The sequence below is a fragment of the Tamandua tetradactyla genome, chromosome 2 (genome assembly GCF_023851605.1).
Source record: "Tamandua tetradactyla isolate mTamTet1 chromosome 2, mTamTet1.pri, whole genome shotgun sequence".
In the NCBI taxonomy this organism is placed as follows: Eukaryota; Metazoa; Chordata; class Mammalia; order Pilosa; family Myrmecophagidae; genus Tamandua; species Tamandua tetradactyla.
Window position 1 is genome coordinate 5,016,232 of NC_135328.1, and position 25,702 is coordinate 5,041,933.

The following is a 25,702-nucleotide window of genomic DNA, read 5'->3' on the forward strand; positions in this document are numbered from 1 at the left end:
CCCTAATTATGCATTAATTTTACAATTTTAAATTGTGTTGTTAATAATTAAACTCATCTTAAGAAAACTTCTGGGCAGTCCACACACTAAAATACATCTGACAAAATACATCTTACAACAACTCTATTTTACCAATGCTGTTTTAGAGATACACTCAAATATTTATGGATGAAATGATAGGATGTCAGGAATACTCTTCAATTAATTTGCATGGGGGCAGGGGGCAGATGAAATCAGCTCATCAAAGTTTGTCCTTTCGTTTGTTTCCTTTTATGTTGAATTTTCTAGGTTCAATTCATATTTGCTATAGACTAGAAGAGGCAACTAATAGTGAACTCTACTGTTTGTGCTTGTATTTATCTGTATTCAGTTTTTCTCATCATCATTCATTCAGAAAGTTTTTTTTTAAACTATTGCACTTGGGTTTGGTCAGAAAAATCATAAATGCACACCATAAATGCTGTCCTGAGAGGCAGCCCTGTGTTCACGGGAAGAGTGAAACTTGGGAACAGGGGAAAGTCAGTCAATGCAGGACCCTGGGAACTTTTCTAGTCAAAGTCACTGCTGTTAACACTGTGTCTGGGGAAGTTCCTACACCCAGAGATATAAGCTCTGAAAATGCATTGTGTTCTAAAAATATGTAGAAAACAGTGAACACTGAGAGACATAAATCCCATTATAGAAATCTATATATGATTTCCATGCATATTTAATCTTACTGTCAAGGGAAAATTTGCACCAGACAATATTAAACAGGTGAGCATGTCTTTATTCAAGGGCTGCTATACAGGAAGGGAGGGAAACTAAACTAAACTCCAGACAGAGAATGGCTTTCTAGGGCTGGGTGAGCTAGTGGACAAATACTTGAGGACATTAAGGGGGGTGGGTCACTGGGATGGTGAGTGATTTGCTGAGTTTGTAATCAGGATCCCTTGGTTTGGAATGTTTTATTTTGCAGCGATATTGGAAGGGTCAGAGAGAAGGGAAATAGGAGATGACCTGGTTAAGCTCCTGTCAGGCCCCTGATAGCTGAAGGACTGGGGCAAGAAGGAAATCAGAGACCAGGTGCCAAGGAGAAGCTTCTCTAAAGTTCAGTCAGCTAAAGGGAAGTTAAGGCGGTCTGAGTAGCAAGAAAATAATAAAATGTATACTCACTACTAAGAACCAGAAACCTAATAGGTATATGGGTCCTGTAGATAAGGGCTTATAAAGGATGCACAGACTGAAAGCCATCTGAGGTGGGAGCCTGCATTTTAGAGGCTGAGATAAGGGCAGACAGCAGTGCACAGTCTGCTGACTTTCAGGAAGGGAGGTGAGTTCAGTCTGAGAGTGTATCCGTCAGTCGGCTTGCACTGAGCCCTGCTGGCAAATGGTCAGCATCCTACAGGTGCATCAGACCCTCTGTCACTGCGGCCCGTTTGGCATCACGCTCTGATGCTGATGACCTTTCAGTGTCTGATCAATCACCATCCAGTGAGTGGACCAGAGGGAAGGATCCATCACAAACGCTCCTCCAAGTGGTTAAAGGATCAATATGACTTGAGAAGGGAATGATCTCTTTTTAAAGATTGGTTTCAGGGAAGGGGTCAGAGTTCACCACAAGCAGTCTGAGAGTCCAAATGGCACAATAACTCACTGGCACCACATTCTGCTTAATTTTGATGTACAATCTGTGATTCTTTCTTTTACGCATCAGCCATTCATGAATGGACATTTTTATTTCTTCAATTTGCACCTGCAGTTTCCTCAAAGACCATTATAAACACTCATTAAGCTGCAAAGATTGAGAGTCATGGCACACTCTTTCATTCTGCGAATAGCCTGCCTCACTATCAAATGCCTCTTTATGTGGTATTATTTCCCATATGAGGTACTATGCTTCAGTGCTTCCTAGAAAGGTTTATTTTCCTTATTAATATTGTGCTAACTTTGGAATAAGCATCCTTTTTTTCAATAATAATTTTAGTTGACTGTACTACTGATTATTTCATCCTATTCCTTTAGGCTTATGATTAGCACTTGATTTATGATTAATATATTTTTGTACCTCTAAACTGTGAGGAAGAAAAACAGTAAAGAAATCCTTAGTATGTGGTACCATATACTTCATAAAAGTATTCTAGAATACTGGTAGAGCATTCATCACTCATGGCAAGTTAGAGGGATATAAACTGTTTGCAGCAGGAACATTCCACAAATAATGAATTGAAGGAAAATAAAAGCCTTACAAATCTTGCCAAACTGTCTTAACTCACTCGATCTTTGCACTGTATCCTAAATCACTTCCTAAACTCTTGCTTTAAGAACATGAAATTTAAGAGAGTCTAATGGGACCGCTAATGCCTGTATAGAGGATGAGACAGGGCATGCTCTTCTTTACAGCAGGGGATTCTCTACACACTGGGACAAAGTGCACTCTGGTTCCATTTAGAGAAAGGTCCAAACTTAGCATCTGAATTTGAAGAAGATGCAGAAGCACTCAAAGGCCTTGAAGAGTTGCAGCCAGGGCCATTGGATGAACATTCACAAACAAAAGCATTGTTACCGGGCATTCATCATGGAGAACAACAGGAAATGACTTATAACGTTCGATATTTGCATAGATCCCATAAGTATTTTAGGGGGAGCATTAAAGTGAAGCGGTAAGAGCTCAGGCTGAGAAGGAGAAGACCTGGCAACTCCACAGCCACTGACCAAAGGACCCTTACCCAAGCTCTCTGAGCACCAGTTTCTTCATCAAATATGGTAGGGAAGGTCAAAATGAGGTCCACAAATTCTGTAATTCCAACCACCACAAAATACAAATATAATCTTCATATTTGTCTTATAAAAAGGTACATAATATTTTACATAAAATATATAGGATTATGGATTATGTCAATATAGTGAAATAATATAGTGAAATAAGCAAAATAACGTCCACATGTGTAAACGCCTACAAAAAAATAGTTATGCATTTCATTTTTCAGGCCTTCGTACCTATTTTGTCTCCTCACCCCAGGACTCTTTCTAGCTGACACGAGTGACTCAGATTTTGTTATCCCTGAATAACCTGAACTGGCTGGACTCACACCCATTGAACCTCCTTTCTTTGTGTGCAGGCGTGACTTATCCACAGTGTTTATTATAAATCAGTCAGTTTTTCCATCTAGTTTCAGTCTCCCCTGACTCAGAGCTGCTACAGTAGCTTGGCCAGACAGCAGGTATGGTTCAATTATGGGAAGGTGCTATAAATATGCATGTGTTAGAGAATAAACATTGCTTCATGTTGCATTTTAGTTTTAGAAACTGTTATAAGTATTATTACCTGATTCAAGTTTGTTATAAAGATGGAGAAGGGAGAAAATTGAGAGCCACTATTGCAAACAAACAAAAATACATTAAAATTATAAAGTGCTGTGGAACAAAATTAGGCCTAAAGTATAAGGCAGTCATGATAATTTCTTTTTTATTCCCTGTGTTGTGTTTTCTACCAGATGGGGCTCATTGTCTGCTTTTTTGCATTTTTAACTATGTTCCTATGTGGTTGGTTTGCTTTACTACCATGTCTTATGTTTCAAAATGTACAAAATATTATTTGTAAGTTACACAGAAGGTGAAAGTCAAAACAAAATGAATACCCACAAACAACCAGCCTGCCTAAGAATTGAAACACTACCCATATTTTGTATGTCCTTGGTCTCACTGCTTTTCTTTATACTTTCACAAATACTTAAACTTTCACCAGTATAAATTTTAACTACGAACAAATTGATTATATTGTACATATTTATAGGCAACTTGCTTTTTTGGTTCAGTAGTAAGTTTGTAACATCTATTCTTATGAAGTGCTTATCTGTAGTTTCTTTTCATTGCTTTATAGTATTCCATCATAGGATTGTAGACAATGTGCAATCTAATTTATTAGATTAGAGTTGCTAACCTTTTATATTTGCTATTACAAATGACAGCTATCATTTCCTTCTATGAGTCTCCTGGACATAAGAGCTGGACTTTCTCTAGAGTACAAACACAGCAGTGAAATTGCTACCTCAGAGTATGCACTCTGTCAGCACTAATAGGTTAAAACACGTCGTTTTATGACCTATACTCCCTCCAAGAGTTAACTTTTCTGGTAGCTCTACATCCTTTCCAAAATCTATCACCCTTTAACTTTAGACAACTTGATGGGGGGAAAACGGTTTCTCATTAGAGGTTTAATCTGTAAGTTTGAAAGTACTGAATTGAGAAAAGAATCAAGTAACCAAAGGCAGAAAGTGTCGTCAGGATGAAGTCTGATCCAGAAGTTTGCTCATAAAAATCTCTATTTAACTTCTGTCTTTGCTTGAGTTGTGCTTATTTTCAGAAAAATATAACTGTAACTACCCGCAAAGAAGGTAAGCTGTTAGAAACTGTTGCTCCTGCAGCCATTACCCCCTTGCTTTGCAGTGGACCCTAAAGTCCCCAGACAATGAAGAAGCAAGGACCCATCTTGAGGCTAACCTCAAGGTCCTACCTTGCTGCAGTCAGGGAAGAACTTTAACTGGAGCATGCACACCAAGCCCCCGACCCTGACCTTATTGTACCTTTGCTGATTATGGTAGCAAATTACCCCCACTCCGGGTGGGATTTAGATGCCATTTTCTGAACAATGTTGCATATGTAGAAGCATGTTCTATGTGACCAAAGACTGCACATGCTCAAAATCCATTCTTTGGAAATCCCCTTGCCCACTTACACCAGCCACCTACATGTGCATCCCCAGTCCCCCTCTAAAAGAACCATGTACATCTCCCTTTGGGGAGAAGGTGCCTTTGGACATGAGTCCACCCTTCTCCAATCTTTGGCCAAATAAAAAAATGCTGCCTTGCTTTGGTTTCATTCTATTAGTGTGTGTGATGCTGAGAAGGAGACCTGTTTTGGAGGATTCGGCCTATAGAGGATCAGTAACGAAGATCGTTTTAACGAGTAAGAAGTGAAAGAAGTAGTGCAAAAAGTAAAGCAGGCCAATGAGGTAAAGAGTGGGGAGTAGCTACTTCAGACTGACAGTCTCAGGGTGATCACTTGGTTGAGGCAAGACTGAAGAACTAGAAAGAGACAAGCAATGAGCTGGGGGCCTTCAGGGAACAAACAGGTGTAGTTTCTGACTCAAAAAAGAAGTAAACTTTCTTCTTTTTTAAATGCTGGAACTAAGTACAGGAATGTTTCCTTGGCACAACTCTGATGTGCACAAATTCCAGTCACTGCGATTTAGTTAAATCATGTCAGATCCCCAGCAATATGGCTCAGATCTAAGGTGCCACAGCATATTAACAGTGAGTAACCGCAGAAAGCATTGCATTATTCCTAGCCCTTCAGTCTACAATGACTAAGTATATCCCAGACATGCAGTGTTACCAGTGACGGATCATATCTCCTCTTTCACGATTGGTCACCTGGCATGTGCATTCAGTTCATAAGCAGGCAGTAGAGCTTGTAGTTGTGCTGCTACCTTGTCTCCCAATGATGAACCTGTTTGGATAATCAAAATAGGGAATTGGCAAACAAGATTGAAGTGCAGTAAAGTAATAGAAAGTGGTAACACTAGAGGTGAAATTCAAATCAAATATAAATGGAGTTATAGAAGAAATAACTGAGCTTAGGAATCTTGACATTGCCACTCTTCCAAGAGACCCTAGATATGGAGTGAAAGGAGTTCAGAGAAGGTGAGTCAACCTCCTGGCATAAATGAGGAAGTTGGCTGTGCTGAAAAGTATGAAGATGGCCCAGAAAAGTGACAACAGCCAAAGAAAGAAAAAATAAAAACACTTCAAACTACAGTAGCACTCATAGGTATTTCATAATTGAAAGTGCAAAAATCTAGACTTAGCAGAGTAACAATTCACCAATGTTAAGGGGAAAAAAAGTGTTTGTCCGTTAGTGCAAGTTATATAACAAGAAGGCAAGTCTTGTTCCAAATGTGCTTAAGTTTTTTTACAAATAACTAAGACTTTGATTCTCAATATCGCTAATATTTTAAGTTACAGTATACAAAATAAATATTAATTATATGTTTTTTCCTTCTCTATACATTTACAATTGACAGTAAGAATTTTCAATGTTTGATGAAAGCATTTTAGAGGTCATGGAAAAATTGTAATGTTCTCCATTAGTTATTGAGGTTGCTTTACACAGTTCCAGCATGCATAGTCTGTTTTACTTCCTGCACTACACTGTCAAGAGAGGGACACCTGTATTCTTATCTTTTCAGGAGGGAAGGGGAGAAGGTTGTCAGTCAGATACATCAGATAAAGAAATGATGAGAGGGAACAACGCTCAGGATATGGAGTGCACTGTGTGAGGGAACTAACTAAGAGAACAGCTGGTCTAGACCAGCTGCCATTTTTACAGCACATTGAGGCACCTCAGAAATGCTTTCTGGTAATCTTCAAACCTTCCTGTTTGTGGCCCAGAAGGATGATTCATTTCCTGGAGTGAAAATAATCATTGTTTTCCCTCTCTGGAACTTTCCAGAGTTGCACTTCAGAGTACAATCCTGACAAGTTACTTTTTCTCTATTAATCGATGGAGTCTGAAGGAAATACAGAAATTAAAAAAATGTTGCACCTGCCTACATAGCATGCTTGCCATGCTGAAGGTCAACCTAATAATTAAATGTTATGAATAATGTTGGCTTTCTTATCAGTAGGTAGAAATATTGATCACAGTATGTTAGAATGCTCTACTAGTTTACTCAATAATTTTGAAAGAGATAAGTTAAACAGGTAATCAAAGTCAATTTTGTTTTGTCTAATTTATACATATATATATACACACACATACTAATATTTGCAGTTATATTTTATATATTTTTTTTACTTATTAATTTATTTTAAAGCTTTAACACATAAAAGTAATTAACCACTGTCAAACTGATGAGGGGGAGACAAAGAGTGAGGCAGGGGAGAGGGAGAGAGGGAGAAAAAGGAGAGAGGGAGAGACAGAGAGAGAGAGAAAGAAAGACAGAGAGAGAAAGACAGAGACAAAGACAGAGAAAAAGAGAGAGAGAGAGAAAGAGAGTATATTATTCATATTTATGTTAACAATTTCACTTCATTCAAAGGTATTTGAGATGGAACATTCTTGAAACACATTTTTGGGTACCATCCTTTCTAGAACATCATATTTTTCAACCTTGGGTGGACTAAACAGTTATTTAAACATTTACTTTTGTGATAATTACCAATTATCCAGGTCTATACTTCATATTTCAAAATTATCTTTATTACCCAAGTCTGATAACATAAATGCATTAAGATAATGAAATAGTAGAATTGATTATGTCTGTTCAAATGTTTCACCCTCATCAGAACTTCTTCTTAACTTTCATTCAACCATGTGATTAAAAAATGAAGGAAAATTGCAGCCTTTCAATCCTTTCCTGCTTATCTTTGTTATTTCTTTATATAAAAGGGACAAACGTGCTCTTTGAATCTAATGATGGTTCCACTGACAAAGGGTTATCGCTATCAGTTATTCATTAATGTTAAGGTCAAATGAATAAAATTTCTCCCCTTGTACATTCAAAAACTACAAGTACAGTTCTTTGATGAGATGCCCCAACCAGGAGTTCTGATGCCAATGACAAAGAAAGGAAAAGGTTATTCAGAAACTAATACAGTGACTTTACTACATTCTGTGTTCTTACATTTTGATATAAATATTTGTCATAATATAAATTTGAAAAATATAAATGTAAACTAGTTGACTCATTCTACTATTGATTATAAGGAGCTCTATAAGAGTGAGCAATTTGCATTTTTATTTAAATGTGAATCTCACCATTATTATTTTTTCTCTAAAATTTTTTCTTAGGTAAGCAGAACATGGAGCCAAGTGTCATGTTCTGGCTGATTTATGGATATATTTATATTTTTCCAAAACTATATAACTTAACAATGTCTAACTTCAAGAATCATGGGACATTTGATGATTTGATTAATTTTTATATATCTTTCACTAAGGAAAACATAATTTTATATCTGTAGGTCATTTTGAATTGTTGCAAGGAGAACGTCAAGTCAGAATTTTTAAAAATGAGAATACTACATATGCATGGAAAATAATTCAGCAATTCTAGCAAAAAAATGAAAACAAAAAAATATTTTCCTTTCCACCCTGGTCTTGCTCTTCAGAAGTAAGCATTTTGTTGTATCATTTTCCTTTTTTTGACATACTATTCTCTCGAACTGTATATAATGCTATTTAAATCCTGTAGTAGTTTGCAAGCTGCTGGAATGTGATATACCAGAACTGGAACAGCTTTTAAAAAGGGAAATTTTGTGAGTTACAAGTTATAGTTCTGAGCCTATACAAACGTCCAAACTAAGGCGCCCAGGTAAAGATAACATAAGAAAGGCCGATGGGTCAGGAAAACCTTTGTCAGCTGGGAAATCACGTGGCTGGCATCTGCTGGCCCCTTGCTCCTGAATTTTGTTGCTTTCAGCCTCTGCTCCTGTGGGGGTCCCTCACTTTGCTTCTCCAGGACTGGTTTTCATCTCTTGGCTTCTCTTGGCTCTCTGCCGGTTCTGGCTTGCTCAACGTCTCACAGGAAAGCACGTAGCAATGTCCACTAGGCTCCAAGCATTTCCAAACATCCGTGTCTCTGCTCTCTCTGTTGGCTCTGACATTTCTATAGGCTTCTGTTGTTTCTGTCTCTCTCCAAAATGTATCCACTTTTAAGGATTCCAGTAAACTAATCAAGATCCACCTGGAATGGTTGGAGTCACATCTCCATCTAATCAAATGATCACACCTATAATTGGGTGGGTCACATCTCCATGGAGATAATTTAATCAGAAGTTTCCAACCTACAATATTGAATCAGGATTGAAAGAAATGGCTGCTCCCACAAGATTGGATTAAGATTAAACCATGGCTTTTCTGGAGTACAGAATACTTTCAAACCAGCACAAGTCCCTAATTTGTTCTAAGTAATAAGTTTTAAGTGAAACTATTTTAGTTTCATTGGTTGCTTAAGCAAATTCCAATGCAATGGTTCAGCTTAAACAATAAGAATTTATTAGCTCATGGTTTTGAGGCTAAAAGAAAGTCCAAATAAAGGTGTCATCAAGGCGATACTTTCTCCCTAAAGACTGTGATGCCCTGGGGCTGGCTGCTGGTGATCCTTGGTCCTTAGTCTATCACATGGCAAGGCATATGCTGAGTGTATCTCCTGGTCTCTACCTTCTCTTCCAGGTTCTGCTGATTCCAGTTTTTGGGTGCTTCCTTTGTGACTTTTTCTTGGTCTCAATTTTATTCTCTTATAAAGGGCTCCAGTAATAGAATTAAGATTTATCCTAATAAGGCTGGACCACACCTTAACTGAAGTACCCTCAAAAGATCCTACTAATTCACACCCACAGGGATGAATTAAATTTAAGAACATGTTTTCCTGGGGCACCCCAGCTTCAAACAGCCATAAAAATCTTCTTATCAGTGATAAAGAATATAGCTCATTTCCCATACTTTCTTCTTCTAGAAGTATATTTTAAATTTATTCTTCAACCTAAAATTTTAAGCTTTTTTCTCTTTCTTAAAATTACATATTCTTCATCCAATTTGAACAGTATTTATGGGTCCAGTGTAGGTGGTATGTGGTAGTATGTGGATGCCCATGCTCAATTTCCCTCCTTCATAAAACTACTCAATAATGTTTTCAACTTGTAGCAAATTCAGCTTTATAGTTATCGTGTCAAGTTTTATATCATGTATATTCTATTTTATAATATTAGCAAAGCCTTCCATGCTTTGTCTACAGGTTAATTTTGATCGTGCAATCTCAAATGAATTCATAGCACTTTTATTACATTAACAATATTAAACATTTCCAAATTTCAAACTAATAGAACATTTAATCTCTAAAATGGAAAGTACAACAGAAGGAGGGGAGGGAAGAAACAATAAAGTATGAAAACAAAGCCTAAAATAAGATGGCAGAAATAATTCCTATTACACCAATAATTAAAGTAAATGAAAATGAATTAAAAGTACCAATCATAAAGGTATAGATTATCAGATGATTTTTAAATGTAAAGAAAAACCTATAAAACTAAACATAATGAAAATAAAGTTTTGGAGAAAATATAGTCAGAGAATATGAATAAAAAGATGACTTGAGTCCAAATTTTGATAAAAGTTGAAATCAAGGTGACAATATCATAAAGAAGAAAAAGACTACGGATTGATAAAAGCAATAGCAAATGTAGAAGACATGCTCACAGACGTGCACGTTCATGACAATAGAGTCAAGCAAATTCAAACACCCTCAATCCCTTTCAAGCTGCATGAAAATCACATGATCAACAAGCAGAGAGGACAAGTTATTTTTAAATTAGTTGAATCCCTGAGTGGGTCTTGAGTTCCAGCTGCCAACGGATGTAGAGTGGTGCCACAGGGAATTTCCCAAAGGACCCAAAGCTCCCTCTCTAGATAGAAGAGTCCAGACATGACACTCCAGGAGTCTGGAGGGGACAGGAACAGGAAGGCAAGGCACATTCAGAAAAAGAGAATATAGAGAGAACACATCAGGGATATCAGAAGAGTCTGATCAAGACCAGACTTAGCTCCATGGCACTTTCTACCCTAAGGAACTTAAGCTTGCCTTAATGTGTTCCTGGCTTCTGGGTATGGCACATGCTTGGAAACTCTGATGTGAAGAGTGGGGACTTTGTTTTGGGAAAAGTTAAGAATTAATTGAGTCAAGACAGCATACTAAAGATTCATTTAAAAAGAAGAAGTGCTTGATTCTGGAATTTGAAAATCCTGGATTGATTTGGCATGTGTGTTTACATGTCCCAAGGGTCTTTGTGTAGTTTAAGCTTTACTAACTCCAGAATTAAAAATGCTGAAAACTTACAAAAGAACACATTTGAAGGTTTAATTAGTTGCAATTTGTTTATACTTATTAATTTTGAATAATTAATTATTTTAATATTTTCATGTTGGTTGCTGTGATTGAAGATGGGACAAAAAATAAAAGCCTAATATTTAAAATTCACAAAACTCCGTAAGTGTAAAAGAAATGTAAGTTCTGTGCCTGGGTTGATACAAGACAAATACATTATGTGAGGACAGCTGGAGTTGAAAGGTAAATGTCCCTGAAAATAGCCCAAATTCCTGAGACAACTTCAGACTTTGAAAGGCTATGACATTGGTGGGGCTCAAACCAAGATGTCCAAGGGATAAAGGGTACCAAGTCCTATCCAGGTTACAGGTGGAAAGGCCTAAGGCCTATCTATGATGGGATATGGGGGTGGGTGGATCCCCTGGGGTGGAGGAGGGGCTGTGAGGTCAGCCTTCTCCTTTCTGTTCCCTCCCCACCCTCAGGAGCCCTTTGTGATGAGGCCCCATTTAGCTCTGTGATGCAGGCCTGGAACTCTAGATTGGAACACGCTCTAATTGCCAGCTGGAAATTCCTCTTTCATCAATCCTGATGTGCTGGACAGCAGGGCCTCCCAGGCCCAGAGGTCAATCTCCACCCTTCCTGGGTGCTCAGTCCTGAGGGCAGCAATGCAGTACAGACTATGCAAAACCATTTCTTCCCTCTGAGAAGTACTAGCACTTCTAAATGTGCATGGCTGGGCTGCAGCTTCGACTCTTGGCTCATTAATGCTCTCCTCACCCTCCTGTGTGAAGTGGGGCTCTACTTCCTGCTACTCCCCCATCTCCAGAGCATCCTGTCTTTATCATTGCCTAAGAAATACAGACACAACAAGAAGGTGAGGAACCCTAGGCCCCGCCCCAACAGAGATCGATTCTCTTTCCTGTTCCATTTTCCACTTTTCTAAACCAACTAGAGAGACTCCTGAGATGAAAGCATCAGGAAAGAAGAGAATATTATCCTGAAGGGAGCAGCAGGCAGGCCAGTGTTTAGATGGGCTCTAGGGCATCTTCCTGAAGATCTCAGTCCATCTGTCTGGGCGTGGTGGAGGGTTCCAGGTGACATCCCAATGCTGTGACCAGGCAGCCGAGGATGGGATAGGAGAGTTCTGGGTCCCTGCAGAAACAGAGTGTTGGGCTGATGTACAGAGAATTGCTGAGCCCATGAGAACCTCTGTAAGCAGAGTCTACCCGATGAGCACAGACAGTAAGTCTGTAAGTCTGAGAGTCCATCCCCTTCTCGAGCAGAGGAATTAGTGACTGAAGAAATCCATGTGGATCTCACATACAAAATCCTTCAGTGTGTGCTGCAAGGAAAGAGAATAAAATATTTTTACCCACTGTAGAAATGAATAAAAGAAAAAAAACAGAGCTACATTAATTAAATGTAGAAAGTTATATTATTCATGAATACTGAATGCCTTCAGTGTGTTTTGAATGAGGAAAACTGGGTACCAGCCCCTCATTCTTTTCTTATTTTTCAGTATCAAGAGAACACAAGGAGAAGGATCAGAAGGAGGAGGAAAGGTGGAGCTTTGAAAGGTGAGGCTCTGTCCTCTCAACCTTGAGCCTTGATCCTTAACCTCAACCTCCCCTGCCCCCGAGAGCCTGGGCCCAGGGTCTGGAGGGTGTCAGGTGCTAGAGCATGTCTCTCTGTGGAAACAGAATCCTCATAGGAGGCTTCTAGGAAGGAAATTCAAGCCCAGGATCCTTGATGGAGTCCCTGCTAGGATCTTCGGTGGGAGTGAAGCAGTGATGGGCTTGGAAAATGGGTGCTGCCCAGTAAGGGGTGAAGGGGGGACTCTGTGGACAGCAAACTGGCTGGACTTGGAGATGGAACCTCCAGGTCCAACTGTAGATGAGTTGTTTAACTTCTTTGGAGCCTTAGGGATGTCACAGGGGATAATAGAACATGGGAGCACTTTGTAAATGATAAAGTGAGCCTTGTTCTTGCCATTAGGGATTGTGTGATCTTGGACACGGATGCTAGGGGCTCCAAATCTCCCTGTAGTCTCCCCAAAAGGGACATTCCACTCAGATTCCCTATGCCCCTGCCTTCTCTACCCATAAGCCAGTCCCCTGATTTCCAGCTTGTAAACATTGCCTGGGAGAATGAGAAGAGGTTCAGAGCCTCATTTTGCTTCAACAAACATGAGTAACCTTTCCCTTTCTCTCGTGTTCATCTCCCTACCAGGCCCCATGCAATCACAGGAGAGAGGGACCCTATGGGGACAGAATAAGACAGAAAACCCTGGGGTGAGAGAGGGCTTTAGCCTGGTGAAATGAGGGGTGGGGATTGGAGGGGCCATGTGCCTCAGATTTTCCCGCCTCTGTCAGGCTCTCTGGCCTGTTCGGCTCCTTGCTGCAGCTTGTACCCTCTGTCTCCTGCAGCCACCTGGGACAGCTCCCTGACAAGGGCCACTTTCATCAGCTCTCAGGTCATGACCCCTCTGCAGAGGTGTGCAAAACGAAGTCTGCTGGAGCTCATCTGCCACATGAGGAACTCATCAACAACGCTGCTCCTGCTTTGCTCCGTTTGGCTTCCACAGCTCTTATGACAAGCTCCCTCCAGTTCTAGCTTCCGTTCTTTCACTAGGACCAGCAAGTCCCACTCCTGTTCCGTCACCTCTGAGTGCATTGTGGCCACCAGAGACTTTTCTGCTTTTAGACCATCTTTCACCCCCTCCACTTGCACTTTCTCTTCCCCAATCCTATCCCCCGGCTCATTTGCCTGCATTCAGCCTCCAATAGTCTTCTCTGCTCCACCACCGCCAGACTTCACTTTGACTTTTTCTTAGTGTGACTTAATGGCACTCCCACTGAACACACCTCCAGATGACAACTCTTGGTTAGCTGCTCCTGTCCCAGAAATCTCGGACCTTGATAGCTCAGGCCATCCCATTTCAGCACTCTCCTGGTGGCAGACAGCTGCCAAAGCCTTGTTCTCCCCCAACTCAAAACACCATGAGTCCCAGCAAGAGCAACTTCCCCACCAACCACAAGAGGGCTCTTTGTGGGGAGGCCCCATAACAAGGCAAACAGAGGCTGGTAGTCCCTATTTCTTCAGTCCTGGTGTTGAGAAGCCCCTGGAGAAAGAAGTCACAAAGAGAGCTGAGTTTGATATTTTCAAGGAGAATGAAAAGGATAGATCATTTCTAAAGCCAATGGGCCCAGACTACCAACTGAATTCTCTGGAGAATATGATAAAATCACTTGGAGACCAACAGGACATCACAGTCCCCCAGCCCTTCTGGAACACCAAAGATAAACCAGACCAGCGTTTCCGTCCTGAGCAAGTCTCATATCATACAATCTGGCAGGACCATTTGAAACAGAAATATAACCAGCTATTTTGGGGTCTTCCTTCTCTGCACAGTGAATCCCTGGTGGCTACAGCCTGGGTTTCTGGAAGCTCTTACCCACTGCAGTCTTCCTCTTTCTTATTCAATAGAATCCCGAATTCCTGCCCAGTTCAAATGCAGATCAAAGGATCGGCACTGCTTTCTCGTAGGTCCCATTCAGAGTTCCAGTCCCAACACTTGATTCCAAACATGCCCCAATCCCAGGCCCCATTTCTGTCCCAAAGGCATTCTCAGCCCCCATCTGTGGCTCATGTCCAGACCCAGGCCCATCTCCAATCCTCTCTCCTACTACCTTCTTCTACATCCCAGATTAGGGCCTCTGGACTATCTTGCTCTACATCTCAGAATGAGACACGAGATATTTCCGCAACTGAAAGTCAACAATTAGAATGGCCCTTATTGCAGAAGCAACTAGAAAGTAGAAGAACTTTATCCTCTCTCTCCAAAAGATCTCAGGAAACCTTCAGTTCTCTCACTTATAACCTTTCTCAGGAAAGCTGTGCCTCCTGGGCCAAAAGGTCAGTATCCACCATTTCTGAGAATGCTCTACTCAGCCCTTCTCTCCGGACGCAACTGGAACAACACCTTCAACAAAGGCTCACTCAACACCCCTGCGGCCTGCCCCAAAGGATCCAACAGTCTTTAGGACTGATGCAGCCTCAGGGCAAATTACCAGGCACATTTCCAGCAAAGGACAATTATAGACCCTCATGGGCTACTGTGTTTGCAGGTCAAGGCAGCAAGGATGTTAAAAAGATGGGATTCAGGCACCCAGAAAGCACTCATGTGGGGGGCCCAGGAAAGTTCCAGCTAGGGAAGGACCCGGGGAAGGGTCTGTGGCAAAATCAGGGAAGTTTCCCAATAAATAATTCAAGCAGGGGGGCAGAAAGCACCTCAGTGGAGGTTCTGATGAAAGAACCTGAGAAAAAGTTTAAAAGTGTCTTGATGAGACACTTGGAAAATTTCTTTCCAAGGCTCTCAGACCAGAAACATCGAGAAAGTGCCCTGAGAGACCATTTGGACTCAAAGTTGGGGCACATTAATGAAGGTAATATTCCCTTGAGAGTGCGATGCTCCAGGCTTGCTGCCAGCCACACCTTTTCCTGGTCTGCCACTCACGTGGAAGCCAGAAATTTAACCTCCTTAAAGTATCAGAAATGTCATGTGAACACATCCCAGGAGCTTTCCTTTCTCACTCCGGGCACACAACAGGCACTAGAAGCACATAGCAAAAGGTTTTGGGTGAAGCACAAGTGGGACATACCCCTCAAGGCTCTCAAGCCCATAAAACTCTTAAAGTTGAAAAAGGCCCAAGCCTCACCCCTTCAGCAGTTTGCCTTTCCCACATCAGCCATTCATGAATCTTGTGTTATGACAGCCAAGGTTGGCAAGCCTCTGAGAGAAGAACTCCAGAAAGAGAAAGTAGTAACAACAAAGTCACCTTCCACCCTGGAGAGCCCTCTCCCTGCCCTCATCCCTGCATCTGAGGAAGTCCAGAGGGGCCTGATAGAGGCCCCACCTGGACATGACCAGCAACTCTCAGAGGTCCCTCTCATGGAACAAGACGGTAGGCAGCCTCCTCAGCCCCTCACCCCCAGCCTTGTGAGCAGAGCTGGGCACAGCGAGACTGTCCTGGAGACCCAGAGAGGCAGTCCAAAGCCGACACCAAGTCAGGTCTTGGTAGAGAACAGGCAGAGGGAGGAGAGTGGGAGTCAGGCTCCAGGCGCCACATGCCCTGGTGTCACAATGTTGGAGACAGTCATAGGATCCCAACATTTTAGGGCCGAAGACAGCAGGGAGGCCACCATGGCTGAGGGGTCCCCTGCGCTTCAACCCCAACATGGTGACAACTCGAGAACCAGTGAGCAGGCAGACTCCCTTGTCGTAAGGGTGGATCTGAGTGGTTTAGGGTCTCCAGGGACAAGTAAAGTCTCCACACACCCTAGAACATCTGCTGTCCAGGTTCCAGACCAACCATGCCCCAAAGTACAAGCTGTTAATGAGCTTGAGATCAAAATGAAAGTCAAGCCAGGGAATGAGCTTCCAGATGGCCTCACTGATACACTCCTTGCCACAGGCATCTTGGCTTCTCAAGTGCCCCAGGGCCATCCCCAGAGCATGACCAGTGGGAACAGGCCAGTACCCCACTCACTAGATGACATGATGGTGGACGCAGGGCGCAGTCTGTGCCAGCAGAACCCCAGGGTCCCACAGCTACAGGTGCCACTGAAGAGCCAAGGTGAGATGCTTGCCTCCACTGAGAAAGGGGACTGTAGGAGGTCCAAACTCAGGGAAAAGGATGAAGAGTCTGCAAGATTTGGGACCTCCCAAGCCAGAAGGATGCACCAACTTGCCCAAGTCAGAGGAGTAGTAGACACCGTTGGGAGCAAGTACCTCCACATTCTGCCAGAGAAGGGACAGACTACTCCAGAAAGCCACTTCAAAAAACGTTTGAAGCACTTACTGCAGTGGATTTTCCCCAACAAAAAAGGCAAAGGGCAGGAAAGTAAGCCATCATCAGCTTCTGCCCAGAGCCAACGACACAGATCCATCTTTACGGACAATGGGGCTGCGGAAGCTCAAGAGCTGACAGCTGTTGGAGAGATGCTAGAGAAAAAAAAGTCACTTCATACTGTGGAGTTATGTCAGCACAAACAGAAAGCTCAGATCCGGGCTGAGGAGTCTTCCTGTTACCTCTTACCCAATGATCCCTTCCACCCAGAGCAAAGAAGAGTGAGGTGTTTTCCAAACTGCAGTTACCACACCACCCCTGAAGGCCAGAGTTCCCCTAATAGGGATAGGCAGGTCAGTGAACAACATTACTTGAAAACTGTAAGATTCAATGATGACTGCCAGGGCCTGAGGCAGACCCCACCTTCCCAAGTGGATCCCCATCACCACTTGTCATGGGTACCAGGTGCCCTAACCTGCACTCGCCACTGCCCATGGCATTGTCGTTGGGAGGGTATCTTTTCTGCTCCACCAGAAAGTGCTTCTCCAGGCTCTTCTAGTAGCAAAACATCTCTCTAAGAAAATATTCATTTTATGCAGAGAAAACGTAACTTTTCTCATGCTAAACATCCTGTATGGCCTTGACTCTCCCCAACCAAAATATTTATTAATTCCCAATATATACGCTTTTTCTCATAAGAAAGTCAGTGGTTTCTGTCTGTGCTGTGCTTAGATGTGGAGGAGGGGCCAGCATCCTGAGTACCTGTTTGGGTTTCTAGAAGGGACGGGGGCATGGAAGGAGGTTGACAATGGTGTTGCATGCCCACCTCAGTTCAGGTTCTTACACTGAACTTGCTCAGATGTGCTAGTTTTAAAGAACTTTGTTTTTATAATACTGTCATTACAAAAACAATTCTAAAAAACACCCCTAAAACATGCAGGGCTTGTCAAGATGAGAAGACTATGAGGATCCCGCCCAAGGATCTGGCTCGAATTGTTTCTCCCCGGCCTTCTCTTGACCTTGAACTTCGTCATCTGTAGGAGGACGGGTTGGTTGCATAGGTATCATAGCCATGCCCCTCATCTGTCCACAGACTCTCACAGAGGCCTCCCGAATGCACACCTTACACAGGGACCCATACAGAGACCTCCTGCTGAGACCCCACATCCATCCTTTACGGCCTGAGCAGCCACCCATGGACAGGTCCTCCTGGACATGAAACCTCTCAGCACACTGGGAGCACAGAACGATACACTCTACAGAACATGCTCGTGTATTTTTCTTCCTTTATAATATTATTCATAAAAAAGACAGCTTCTGCACAGAAGCTGCACAAACCTTTCCTTCCCCAGTTTTCACTAGCTTGAGATCTGACCACAAATTAGAGAACCAGTCTTTGAAAATGAGTAAATGCCGCCAGCCTCGAATGAACGGAATACTTTATTTGTCCAATTGTAGTTGTTGTCCAGTCAAATGGTATCAATGTCACAATTTCAATTTTGCTGAGGTCAATTCCTGAACTCGAGATTGCTGACTTCTTGATTTTGGAAACATGCTAATGTCCCACAACACATGGACTCCAGGAGTGAAATGAACCAGTGAAGATGTGTCTCGATTTTACTCACTCCCGGGGGCTGTGTGTGCATGCCCATGTCAGGTTTGTAGGGTTGATTTCAGTTTTAAGTGAAACAAGCTACATTTTCAAATGTGAAGATTTTTCACAGATGAGACATTTCTGGCAATCTTCCTATTATACCCTCTGGCAAAATTGTACCTACTGCTTAGTAATAATATTTATTACCTAAATTGTGCCAATATCCTCAAATGACATTAACCATATTTCAAAGATATGATAGTCTTCACATGTAGCTAATATAAGCTAAACTTTTGGATTATTTAGAAGGATTCATTTTTTAACAATTCTAAGAAATGCATATTTCTAAGAATCCAGGAATTGGGCTTCTATTTTATATTGCAGGGTTATATTGCAAAAAGAAAAAAAGACACTTTACTTAAAACAATTTGAAAATATAACACTTACTTTGTGCTTGAGCTGTACATCTGTTCCAATACAGTTACTGGCTGGGGAAGTGACATTTTAGCATCTGAATTGATGAAAGTATACATTTACTCAACACTGGAATTATAATAATCAACAAAGTTCTCAATATACAACCAACCCTATCCGGAGGGCATGCTGAGATAAGACTCCATATTTCTCAGTGCCTTAAGCAGCCTGTTGTCCTGGCCTTTGAGAAATCTAAAATGCTGGCAGATGTCAAGTATGTGTGTCAGGCTAAGTCTCACAGACAACCCATTGTGTCCATGGTGTCTTGGGTCATTCTTTAAGAAACGCAATGTGAGCTGACATAGAGCAACATGAATATATATACTTTTTACTTTTGCATGTATACTGTTTTTGGATTTTCTTTTTTTTTTTTCAGAGAAGTTGTAGGTTTATAGAAATCCATGTCTAAAATATAGGATTCCCAGATACCACCCTATTATTGACACCCTTGCATTCATATAGTAATTTGTTACATTTGATGAAAGTACATTTTCATATTTGTACTATTAACTATAGTCAATGTTTTAACTTAGGGGACACTGTTTGTGTTGTGCAATTCCATGGAATTTTAAAAAATTTTATTTTATTACCTTAAATAGAATAAAACATACTCAAGCAGTAAATTACTTTACAAAGTTATAACTATTAAGTTTTTATAGTTTGCTCCCCCAGGGAGATTTCTTCACCATGGTACTACATCACAGAACTGTAGAAGGTAGCTGTGGATGCTCTCAAAGGTCCTATAAAGTATTCTGATAATCAGAATAACTGATAGGTTCCCTTTGGACAAGAGTCCTCACTTTTCATATTAACATCATCCCCCAGCCATGCAAACGATGCTTCCTTTTTTGGAGGTATAAGCCCATATCCCAGAGCGCTCCTTTAAACAAGATGAAACCAAATTCCACAAAGAGGTATCAAATGATACGACAGGGAAAAGTAGGTGAGGATTTAGAAAATGCTTGCATCTTTCATAGGAACACATGAATGCCTCATCTGATTCTGTTAACAAGGGAAGTGGTGACAAAGCTACTTGTTTCTAAGCATTCCTGGTACTAGTTGATTTTACCTTCCTTGTAACGCATCTGCAGCTCTTCCTTCCTCCTCTGAGTTCAGGGTTGGAATCGCCACCATCTGCTCCCTGTGGTTTTCAAATGTCTGCCATTTGCAACAAATGCAGCCATCTCGCAGCTCAAATATCATCCTCAAACTTTAGGAGCAACACCGCCAGCCTTATTAATTTCTCCCTGAAGTTTGTGCTGGTAACCTAGCACCTATTTGGGATGAAAATAAGTTGATTTTTTTCAGTGCACTCTGTGAAGTCAGATAAACTCACCACCTACCAGGTCTGAGTTGGGAAAGTCATATATTGCCTCCATTTGCACATTTTACAAAATCGCATTACCTTATTTTATAAAATATTATCACTTTACTACTTTTTATAATCTGTAAATCTAGGGATTTAGGTTATGATTTGTTACTGTAAAAACATGTTACAATATTTGCCAATTTCCTTCCTTCCATTAAAAATGTTATGAAATTAGCCATGAAGATGCCAATATTGAGTGTTTATTTTTATAGTAAAGTCTCTATTATTCCACAGCAAAGAAGAAAATTGGCTGCTTGGAAGTAAAAATCAGACTTACTAGGTTAGAGCTTAGCACTTTAGATCTCTGAGTCATCTGGAATTTTTAAAGGTGTTTTGCATGGGTTGGTGAATAAGCTCTAAAAGATTAGGAAGAGAAACAAATTGAGAATTAAAAGCCAAATTGCTGAAATGAATTTTCCTCCTAAAAGCGATACACCTTCCTTTTATAGTGAACTGATTGAGGCAGTGATTAGACCAGATGGCACAGTGAACAAGGACAAAGCAAAGCCAGCTGGCGGCTAATCTTCCCATTGAGGAGCAGACACCCTGCAGACCTGGCAAGGCTCAGAGTTTGCTCCTCACAGCTTTGACTCACCTCACTGAATGATGGAATTTAAGATCCCCCTCATCCAATCTCAGTAGGCTTTGAAAGGAAACCATTATATCCTAACCAAAATATAATCACCTCTTTTTTTTAGTATTTCCAAAATTTATTTCAATCCATTTCTTCTTTTATACCCTTGAAACATCTTCGTTGTGTTAGTTGATTAGCTAGCCCCACAGAAAGATGGCCCGAGGTCAGTTCAACTCTGAACCAGCCAGGATGCTGTGTGGCAGCTCCTGTGGGGAAGGACCGCTGAGGAACCGGAGAAGGGCCAGCCCTTGGAGAAGGGGTGACGCAACACGGATGACACTATCTTGCCCAGCCAGACTCCACCCTGATACCTTTTATGTTCATATTTTTAAATTGTGAAATATAACATATGTTCAAGAAAGCAATAAATTTCAAAATGCATTGTAACAAGTAGTTAGAAAACAGATTTCAGAGTTTGGCATGGGTTACAGTTCCATAATTTTAGGTTTTTACTTCTAGCTGGTCCAAGACACCGGAGACTAAAAGAAATATAACGATTCAGCAGTCATACTCATTTATTAAATCCTGTCTTCTCTGTTATAACTCCACCTTCTCTTTGCTCTTTCTCCCAATCTGTAGGGTATTTGGCTATGCCCATCATAACTTTTTCATGTTGGAAAGGGCTATTGATAACATGGGATAGGGGGATGAAACTACTTGATGTTCTGGAGAGGCTGGTCCCTCTGGGTTTCAGGACTTATTGGCCTAGGAACCCATCTGAAGGTTGCAGGTTTCTAGAAAGTAATCATAGTGCATAGAACCTTTGTAAAATCTCAGATAAAACCTTAGGTGTTCTTTAGGAGTTGGCAGAAATGGTTTTAGAGTTTGGCAAACCATGGTAAAAAGCAATATGAAGATGAAGCTTGCATAAAAGCAGCCTCCAGAATAGCCTCTCGACTCTATTTGATCTCTCTCAGCCACTGATAACTTATTTTGTCACAATTCTTTCCCCCTTTTTGGTCAGGGAGGCATTGTTGGTCCCATAGTGCCAGGGTCAGGCTCATACATGGGGTTCATATCCAATATTTCCAGGGAGACTTTCATCCCTGGTGTCATATCCCATGTATTAGGGAGGATAAGCTTATACTTGTAGGAGACTTCCGGAGAAGATGGCGGCTTAGTAAGATGCGCGGGTCTTAGTTCCTCCTCCAGAAAAGCAACTAAAGAAACAGAAACAATACTAAACAGCTCCCGGAGTCACGACAGAGACCAAAAAGACAGCGTACCCCATTCTGGAACGGCTGAATGGGCAGGGAGAATCCGCTGCGGTGAGATACCTGAGGGGCGCGCGTTTTCCCGGCCGGGGCGGCTGGCGACTGGGGTCCCCTCCACGCACATGGCTCCCCGGTCTGACTGGGAACGTTGGATAGCGGGGCCCTCCCGTCACGCTTGGCGTCTCGGGCCAGCTGGGCAATTTGGACCGGCACTCCCCCAAGCCGCGGCGGCCAGCGACCCCCGCCTCCACACGCGGTTTCCCAGGCCGACTGCCCCGCAGACAGATGAGCGCCACGAGCGCCACCTACTGGGCAGGAAAAGAAAAACAGAGCCCAGAGATTTCACAGAAAAACCTTTCAACCAGCTGGGTCCCACACCCAGGGAAATCTGATCAAATGCCCAGACACCAGCAGAAAATAATGGATGACGCTCGGAAAATTGAAGATATGGCCCAGTCAAAGGAACAAACCAGTAGTTCAAATGAGATACAGGAGCTGAGACAACTAATGCTGAATATACGAACAGAAATGGAAAAACTCTTCAAAAACCAAATCAATAAATTGAGGGAGGACATGAAGAAGACATGGGCTGAACAAAAAGAAGAAATAGAAAATCTGAAAAAACAAATCACAGAACTTATGGGAGTGAAGGACAAAGAAGAAAAAATGGAAAAAACAATGGATACCTACAATGGTAGATCTAAAGAGACAGAAGCTACAATTAGTAAACTGGAGGATGGAACATCTGAATTCCAAAAAGAAACAGAAACTATTGGGAAAAGAATGGAAAAATTTGAACAGGTATCAGGGAACTCAAGGACAATATAAACCGCACAAATATACGTGTTGTGGGTGTCCCAGAAGGAGAAGAGAAGGGAAAAGGAGGAGAAAAACTAATGGAAGAAATTATCACTGAAAATTTCCCAACTCTTATGAAAGACCTAAATTTACAGATCCAAGAAGTGCAGCGCACCCCAAAGAGAATAGACCCAAATAGGCGTTCTCCAAGACATTTACTAGTTAGAATGTCAGAGGTCAAAGAGAAAGAGAGGATCTTGAAAGCAGCAAGAGAAAAACAATCTGTCACATACAAGGGAAACCCAATAAGACTATGTGTAGATTTCTCAGCAGAAACCATGGAAGCCAGAAGACAGTGGGATGATATATTTAAATTACTAAAAGAGAAAAACTGCCAACCAAGACTCCTATATCCAGCAAAATTGTCCTTCAAAAATGAAGGAGAAATTAAAACATTTATAGACAAAAAGTCACTGAGAGAATCTGTGACCAAGAGACCAGCTCTGCAAGAAATACTAAAGGGAGCACTAGAGTCAGATACAAAAAGACAGAAGAGAGAGGTATGGAGTAAAGTGTAGAAAGAAGGAAAATCAGATATGATATATATAATACAAAAGCCAAAATGGTAGAGGAAAATATTATCCAAACAGTAATAACACTAAAAGTTAATGGACTGAATTTCCCAATCAAAAGACATAGAATGGCAAAATGGATTATGACCCAGCAATACCACTGCTAGGTATCTACTCAAAGGACTTAAGGGCAAAGACACAGATGGACATTTGCATACCAGTGTTTATAGCAGCATTATCTACAATTGCAAAGAGATGGAAACAGCCAAAATGTCCATCAACAGACGAGTGGCTAAACAAACTGTGGCGTATACCTACGATGGAATATTATGCAGCTTTAAGACAGACTAAACTTATGAAGCATGTAATAACATGGATGGACCTAGAGAACATTATGCTGAGTGAGTCTAGCCCAAAACTAAAGGACAAATACTGTATGGTCCCACTGATGTGAACCGACATTCGAGAATCAGCTTGGAATATATCATTGGTAACAGAGACCAGCAGGAGTTAGAAACAGGGTAAGATAATGGGTAATTGGAGCTGAAGGGATACAGACTGTGCAACAGGACTAGATACAAAAACTCAAAAATGGACAGCACAATAATACCTAAGTGTAATGTAACTAGGTTGGAACACTGAATGAAGCTGCACCTGAAATATAGTTTTTTGTGTTTGTTTGTGTGTTTGTATCTTTTGTTTTTGTTTTTTTCTTTTTCCTTTTTATATATATATATTTTTATTAGTATTATTATTTTAATTCTCTTCTCTATATTAACATTCTATATCTTTTTCTGCTGTTTTGATAGTTCTTTTCCTAAATCGATGCAAAGGTACTAAGAAATGATGATCATACATCTATGTGATCATACTAAGAATTACTGAGTGCATGTGTAGAATGTAATGATTTCTAAATGTTGTGTTAATTTCTTTTCTTTTTTGATTAATAAAAGAAAATTAAAAAAAATCAACAACAACAACAAAAAGATTGTACTTGTAGAGTTGGGCTTACAGAGACAGATGGCGCATCTGAGCAACAAAAGAGGTCCTTTGGAAGTAGCTTTTAGGCATTACTATAGATAGGCTTAGCTTCTCCATTACAGAATTAAACTTCAAGATCAAGGGCTTGGCCTATTGACTTGGGAGTCCCTAATGTTTGAGACAGTATCAGGGATTTCCCTATGATAAAGCCTAATAGTTCCATACTTTTTCTCTCGTCCCTTATGTAGCTTTGGCAATCCTTTTTAATTATCTTCTCAACATATTCTTGGATGTATCCAGGCATTACATTAAGCTATATAGAATTGGAAGCCCTCATTCCTTTCTAGGTTCCATGTGTTTGGGTTGTTTAAATGATCTATCCAGACAGGTTGTGTTAGATTATGTGCTATAGAAAATTTAGGTATTAGACAAAATAAATCTGTCTTCCTTTGGTCTAATTGGATAGGTGAAGTTCTAAAATACAGACAATGTCCTCCTTATCCCTGCATTCTGATTCACCTTAGTCCCAACACGACTGGCTTGGTTCTTATCTCTAGTTCAAGCAAGATCTCTTTTTCAGTTACTGTAACAGTTGCTGTATGTGGAAATACTGACTTTCAAACCTGTAGAACTCCTATTCTGAGTCTTAGGTGCCACACACGTACACACTGTAAAAGCTTACAATCTAAGACCTTTTACAATAGGCCTTTAACAACCTTTAACAACAGTTAGTCCATTTGAGTGAGGCATGATAACATTTGCCTTTTTGTTTCTGACATTTCATTCAACATACAGTCCTTAAGGTTCATTCACCTAGATACATGCCTCACAACTTCATTTCTTCTTGAGCCTCTCAGTGTCTGTTGTATGCATATACCACATTCCTACTTCCATTCCTTAGTCACTATACCTTTAGGCCACCTCCATCCATTGTGAATTATGAACACTGCCGCCATAAACACCAGTGTGCAAATGTCCATTCATGTCCCCACTCTCAGTTCCTCCAGGTATATACTGAGCAATGGGGTTTCAGGATCATATGTCAACTCCACCCCTGGTCTCCTGTGGAACCACCACACTGCCCTTCAAGGGGCTGCACCTCTCATTTCCCTACCAACAATGAATAGGTACATCTCTTCCTCCACATTTTCTCTAGCACTCATTTCTTTCTGTTCATTTTTAAAGTTTTATTCGCACATCATACAACCCAACCTAAGTAAATAGACAAGACTTTGCCACTATAATCTATTTGAAGACGTTTCTTCTTCTTCCACACAGAATCCACATCCCTCCCTCCATGCCCCTACCTGTTACATTTAGTTTTGGCACAATGCTTTTGTTACTGGATTAATA

At 41.1% G+C, this 25,702-nt stretch overlaps 1 protein-coding gene and 1 long non-coding RNA gene across 3 annotated transcripts; one reads left to right on the forward strand and one right to left on the reverse strand.

The window, feature by feature from the left end:
- Nucleotides 1–6,885: 6,885 nt before the first annotated feature.
- Nucleotides 6,886–19,958, reverse strand: LOC143665637 (uncharacterized). Its single transcript, XR_013167126.1, has 3 exons — nt 19,851–19,958; nt 18,755–18,818; nt 6,886–12,206 (listed from the first exon to the last, which is right to left on the reverse strand). It is a non-coding gene; the product is annotated as an uncharacterized LOC143665637 (long non-coding RNA).
- LOC143665615 (spermatogenesis-associated protein 31A3-like) lies at nt 11,364–18,130 on the forward strand. 2 transcript variants are annotated; one of them, XM_077139224.1, is made up of 3 exons: nt 11,364–11,738; nt 12,384–12,441; nt 13,291–18,130. In XM_077139224.1, the coding sequence occupies exon 3, from the start codon at nt 13,707–13,709 to the stop codon at nt 17,289–17,291; it is 3,585 nt and encodes a 1,194-aa protein (XP_076995339.1). In that variant the 5' UTR covers nt 11,364–11,738; nt 12,384–12,441; nt 13,291–13,706; the 3' UTR covers nt 17,292–18,130. The 2 variants fall into 2 exon arrangements, with proteins under 2 accessions (XP_076995339.1, XP_076995350.1); XM_077139235.1 differs by having other exon boundaries at nt 13,331–18,130.
- Nucleotides 19,959–25,702: the final 5,744 nt, after the last annotated feature.